The sequence below is a fragment of the Fukomys damarensis genome, unplaced genomic scaffold (assembly GCF_012274545.1).
Source record: "Fukomys damarensis isolate Sample0158 unplaced genomic scaffold, DMR_v1.0_HiC HiC_scaffold_23, whole genome shotgun sequence".
NCBI classification, from domain to species: domain Eukaryota; kingdom Metazoa; phylum Chordata; class Mammalia; order Rodentia; family Bathyergidae; genus Fukomys; species Fukomys damarensis.
The window spans coordinates 61,468,043-61,473,535 of NW_022900935.1; the positions used below are offsets into that span (position 1 = coordinate 61,468,043).

The 5,493-nt window shown below is 60.7% G+C and overlaps 1 protein-coding gene across 1 annotated transcript in view; it reads right to left on the reverse strand.

The window, feature by feature from the left end:
• The window catches only part of Tmc6 (transmembrane channel like 6), a 14,654-nt gene that overhangs the window by 3,721 nt on the left and 5,440 nt on the right, over positions 1–5,493 (reverse strand). The window contains exons 11-19 of the mRNA XM_033767429.1: positions 5,462–5,468; positions 5,001–5,290; positions 4,738–4,917; positions 3,871–3,960; positions 3,661–3,736; positions 2,995–3,128; positions 2,720–2,896; positions 2,515–2,593; positions 437–504 (exon numbers count right to left, since the gene is read on the reverse strand). Of these exons, the coding sequence (XP_033623320.1) occupies positions 437–504; positions 2,515–2,593; positions 2,720–2,896; positions 2,995–3,128; positions 3,661–3,736; positions 3,871–3,960; positions 4,738–4,917; positions 5,001–5,290; positions 5,462–5,468 (1,101 nt within the window). The remainder of the gene's footprint in view (positions 1–436; positions 505–2,514; positions 2,594–2,719; positions 2,897–2,994; positions 3,129–3,660; positions 3,737–3,870; positions 3,961–4,737; positions 4,918–5,000; positions 5,291–5,461; positions 5,469–5,493) is intronic.

Here is a 5,493-nt window from a genome sequence, read left to right on the forward strand (position 1 = left end):
GTTCCCCGGCGGGCGGCCCGCATGTGCGTGTGACCGTGCTAGTGTGTACCTGAGTCTGTCTGTCCCTGCCAGGGAGCAGATGTTAGATGGGACACGCAAGGCCTTGGAGAGAAAGTTGAGCTGTCTCCCACCCCCAGCCTTCACCTCAGGGAGCGATGGCCGCGTGAAGGCAGAAAGGCAAGGCCAGGAGCTGGCTGCCAGGTTCTGCTGGGAAGGAACGGATGCGGCTGGGCAGCTGCAGCCCCACCCTCTACAGGCAGACGGCCCACTCACGCTCGGGAGAGGCCGGGCTTTTTCATGCCCACTTTCCCCTCCCTCACCACCCAGCAGCTCCCCTCCCTGTCCACTGGAGGCAGCCACCCCACCACAGGGTGCTGGCTGTCCAGCCCTGGCCCATCCAGTTCACACAGGCCTCAGCCCCTCCCTGGCCTTTTACCTGCTCCTCTCTTTCCTCTCACAGACGGAGTGAAGCCTGTTGATCAAGAAGATTTTGTCCTCCCCTTCCTAGAAAAGCCAGAAAACAAAAGGTAAAAACACAGAATTGACCATCTCTTCATCCATCCAAAGCCAGCCTGTTCCAGAATGCAAGTGGGGGAGCTTATGAGCAATAGTCCATATCAGAAGTTACAAAAAAGTCGAGGAGGCATCAAAATAAAGAAAAACCAGCTGGGCATGGTGGCACATGCCTGTAATCCCAGCACTCAGGAGGCTGAGTCAGGAGGATCTCTGTGAGTTCAAGACCAGCCTGGGCTACACAGTGAGTTCCAGAGCAGTCTCAACTATATAGCGAGACCCTGTCTCAAAAAATCATTAAAAAAAAAAAAACCTGTACTTTGAAGAAAAACCAAAAGGTAGGAACAAGACATACATGTGGCTCTTAGCTTCCTGGTGGCCAAAGTAAAAAGGGTAATGTGGCTGGCTGTGTGAGGGCCCCAGAGCCAGCTTGACTCAAATTTCAAACTGACCTTATCCTTAGGACCTGTGCTGTGGGCAAACTGCCTGCTTTCTGCCCTTAGTGCCACCACCTGACAGGGTGGCATACAAGCTAGAGAGCTTGTGTATGTTTCTTATGGCTGCTATAGTGAATTACTACAACTTAGCGGCTTACAGTATCACACTTGGCTTCCGGTCTGAAGGTCAGAAGCCCTATATCCAAAGTGTCCAAAGGCTGCATTCCTCCCAGCAGCCCTAAGGGACCATCCTGTCCTAGAGGAAGCCAATCCCTGGCTCTCAGCCCCTTCCTCCACAGCAAGGCCAGCAGTGGCTGAATGGAGCGTCACATCCCAGCAGCACAGCACCGGCCCTCCTGTCCTCATCTCCAGACCACGAAGGCCCCTGGACGGAGATGAGCAGCCCACCGCCAGCCCCGCCAGGGACAGCGTGTTCACTGGGGCCTCCGGGCTCTCCAGGCAACGTGGAAAGCATAGGCAGCATCTGGCACGGGGTCTGCTGCATGCAGGCACCCAGGGTGTCAGTCAGCAGTGCGGGCCAGACAGGAGCACCTTCCTGCATGCACATCCTCCCTGAAGCTAAGGAGCCAGGCAGACTGGTTCTGGGAGCCTGGAGACCAGGCTCGGCCTAGGAGCACCGCCGAGGTCGCCTACGAGAGGGAGCCGGACTCCAGGGCAATGCAACGTTCCTCCTTCCCGCGAGCCGCTGACAGGGACAGGGGCGATGCATTTGAGCCGGCCGCCCTGCAGCGACCCCTGGAGAGCAGGACAGCCATCAGACATGAGCTCCAACCTCCACCAAGAGCTGCAGCCAGTGTCAAGGAAGAGGACCCGGCCCGGCCCTGGCGGAGAAATCCCAAACGGGCCAAGTGAACAGGTGCAGAAGGAAAGGACACCGCAAGGGGTGCCTGTCACCGGCCCGTCCCCACCCGGCAACCTGCCCACGCCAGTGGACGTGAACCCAGGCAGGCCAGGCCATCCTGTGCTGGTGCACTCCCATGTGGGGGCCAGCCCAAGTGACCAGCCAGGAAAGGACCTGTGTCCAGCTGGATGCAGCACTCGGAGTGGCGGAGGGGCTACCCTGGAAAGAGGTGTCCTGACCCACTGCCATTTCCTCCCGTCCACTCGCTGCTCTGTGCCAAACTGTCACTGCACTGTAAAAAGTGCTACCTCGTCTCCTTAAATGTTTTAAACCGGGTGTGGTGGTGCACACCTTTAATCTCAGCACTTGGGAGGCTGAGGAAGGATGATTACTGCAAATTCAAGGCCAGCCTGGGCTACATATCGAGACCCTGTCTAAAAAACAAAACAAAAACGAGGGGACTGGGGTGTGGCTCAGTGGCACAGCACTGGCCTAGCACGTGTGAGGCCATGGGTTCAATCCCCAGCACCAAAACCAAAAACAATAAGTAAATTAATTAAGATTTTTAAAAAACCCTAACCCTTCCACCTCAGTCCCCCTTTGGTCAAATGAGGGCCCTGGCCAGGCCCAGGGTGCCGTTCAGGTCCCCTGGGATCCACACAGCAGGGCTGTCCCAGCAGGAGGTGGCAGGAAGGCACTCACATTGCGGATCTGCTCCTTGAGGAGACGGATGACCTTCCGCTGGCCTTTTACCACCTGGATGTTGAGGTAGATGACGGCCCTGCGGGAGACGGCAGTCAGGCTAGCGGCCTGGGCCGGGCCCAGAAAAGGATCCTGCACTCGGCAGCTCGCCGCACCCATCCAGGCCGTCCTCAGTCTGGAGGGCCCCAACCTGCCCGGAGCTCACAGCAGCAGGGCCGACGCCAGGAAGAGGAAGAAGGTGTTCTCCACCAGGTACCGGTGCAGCCAGGACAGCCACGAGGCCCCAGGGCCCACCTGCTCCAGGTGCCGCACCCACAGGGTGCCCGCCTCGTACATGGTGTCCAGGGTCCGGAATGGGCCGCAGGTGTCCGAGGGCTTCACCCTGGAAGGGAGCCAGGACCTCGGCGCCACGGCCCCCCACCCCACGGGGCCCTCACGGCACCTGCCCAGCGCCTGCATCCCCACACCGCTGCTACTCACTGCCACACCGCATAGCACAGGAAAACGGCGGCACCCAGGAAGGACGGGAAGCACAGCAGCGTGAGGAAGACGGTGCTCATGTGCGACGCCAGCCAAGGCCTGCGCGGTGCCTGGCAGTTGGCCATCAGGCTCACCTGGGGACAAAGCCGAGCTGTGCCGGCCACCACACCCCCCTGGCACCCTTCCCGGGGCCTGGGACCTTCAAGAAGGGAAGGGAGCAGCCGGGAGGGTTGGCCGCACCTCTAGGCTGGACCCCAAGACAGGACTCAGGACCCCACAACAGCCACAGCAAGGTGACCCTCTCAGAATCGGAGTACAGACAGACGAGCCAGCGAGGCCTGCCAACTCCCCCACAGAAGGGAGACTGAGGCACAGGGGCGTGGCCACTGCTCACCGCCGCTGACCCTGCCCCACTCTACACCCAGTGCTTCCCAAATGTCACCTCTGTCAGCACCCCAGAACACTGTCCCCCATGTGTAGCTGAGGAGGCAGAGGACCAGAGCGTGGCCAAGGCCCCTGGCTCCCCACCATGATCACAGAGCTGAGGGTGCACAGGCCCTGGCGGCCAGATGAGCCCGGCCTACTCGAGATGGGCCCAGGAGGGGCGGGCCCCGTGGGGCTGGGGGCTGCCCAGGAGGTGCACCTGTCTCTGGCGCGGGGCATTACCTTCTTGACCTGAAAGAGGATCAGCAGCCTGAGGATCTGCACGGCAGGCAGCAGGGGTGAGAAGAGGACGCCCAGCCTGGGAGGGCCAAAGCCAGAGGCAGAGTCAGCACGCTCCTCCGGCACGCTCCTCCGGCACTCTCCCCCGGCACTCTCCCCTGGCTCAGGGCCAGGGCCACTCGGGAAACGGGCAGGGGCAGCTGGAGCCCTCACCAGGTAAGAGTCTGCCCATAAATGAGGTCCAGCACGTTCCGCGCGATGTCAAACTCGGGCTTACCCCTGAGTCTCCTCTCCGAGACGAGCCTGAGGAGAGGATCACAGGACACAGGGACGGACCCTCAGCCACACCTGGGAAAGCACCGGGGCCGGTAACGCTCCCCTTCCCTCACAGGTACCCGGACTCAGGACAAACAGCAGCCATTCCAGGCCACCCAAGGGCTGGGCACTGTCACCAGCACCCCCCTCAGCCCTCCTGAGCAGAAGACCCACCCTCTGAGCGCGGCTGTCCATCCGCCCACAGCCCCCCACCCCCAGTCCCAGTCCAGCAGCCCTGGACAGTCCTTTCTTTTTACCACAACTTTAATAAACAAGTCTCAGGCAGCAGCAGCAGAAAAAAAAAAAAAAAAGACACACCAGCCTGATCACACAGGAGCAGCTTAAATACCACACTGCTCTCTAAAAGCCTTATTTTTATTTTACTTATTTATTTATTTGGGTACCAGAGATCGAACTCGGGACCTTGTGCTTTCGAGGCAGGTGGCAGCACCACTGAGCCAAATCCCCAGCCCCTAAAAGCCTTATTTTTAAATCACTAGTAAATTCAGATATTCTCAAAGAAAACACAGAAGAAAGACGAGAACAAGAAACACCCGAAGGTACAGGGTCCACGACAGCCCTCCCTCGCTCTGGACACCTCTGCTCCCTGCCTTTCTCCTGGACTCAGGCTTAGGCTATGACACCCCAAAAAGCATTCCCCTGGGGCAGGACTCCATGCCCCTCTGGGAGGCCCGCCCTGCCCTTCCCCAGGGGACTCAGGAGGGCACGGTGGGCAGAGCCAACCGGGCTATCTGCACATCTTACCTCCACACGAGCTCCCCAAAGAGTGAGTCAAGGAGTGCGAAGAGGAAGTCCATCACCATGAACCGGTACAGCTCCTGACCCACAAAGTCCTCCCAGCACCGGCCCTGCAGGGTGGCCACCCTGCGGCCCAGCCAGTGGTAGCAGAGCACGCCCAGGATGGCCGTCTTGAGGACGAGGTTCCTGTGGGGCGGGGCACGTGAGGCGGAGGGAGGGGTGCTGGTCAGCCGGGGAGCCCCGTGCCACAGCACTGCTCGGCCACACACCTGCCGATCGCCACATACACCTCCAGCACCGGGGAGTCCTGCTGCTCCAGGGTGGCCAGGCCGCGGAAGAGGTAGGGGGCGCCCAGGTTGAGGAGGCAGACAACCAGGGGCAGCACCAGCAGCCCCGCCTCCTGGCCGGCAGGCTCGGGGCTCTGCGGGAGTGGGTAGGGCTGTGGGTCAGCGAGGGCAGCCCACCCCGGAGGGGCACAGGGACCCCAGGGAGGATCCCGGGGATGGCAGGGAGGCAGGCGACACACACCTTGCTCCCCAAGACTCAGCCTTCCCCGAGCCTAGGTTCAAACCACAGAGGAAGTGGGAGCGGAAGCACAACACAGAGAAGGGTGGGAGGACAGAGGCGGCTTTGAGAGGGGCTGCAGCTGGTACTGGGTGGGCTCCAGAGTCCCTGGGACCTGTTCCTGAGGGCCAGCCAGCCTCCCTCCCTTGCCCAGCCCCTGCCGCACCTGGATCCTGAGCTCGGAGAAGGTGAGGGCGG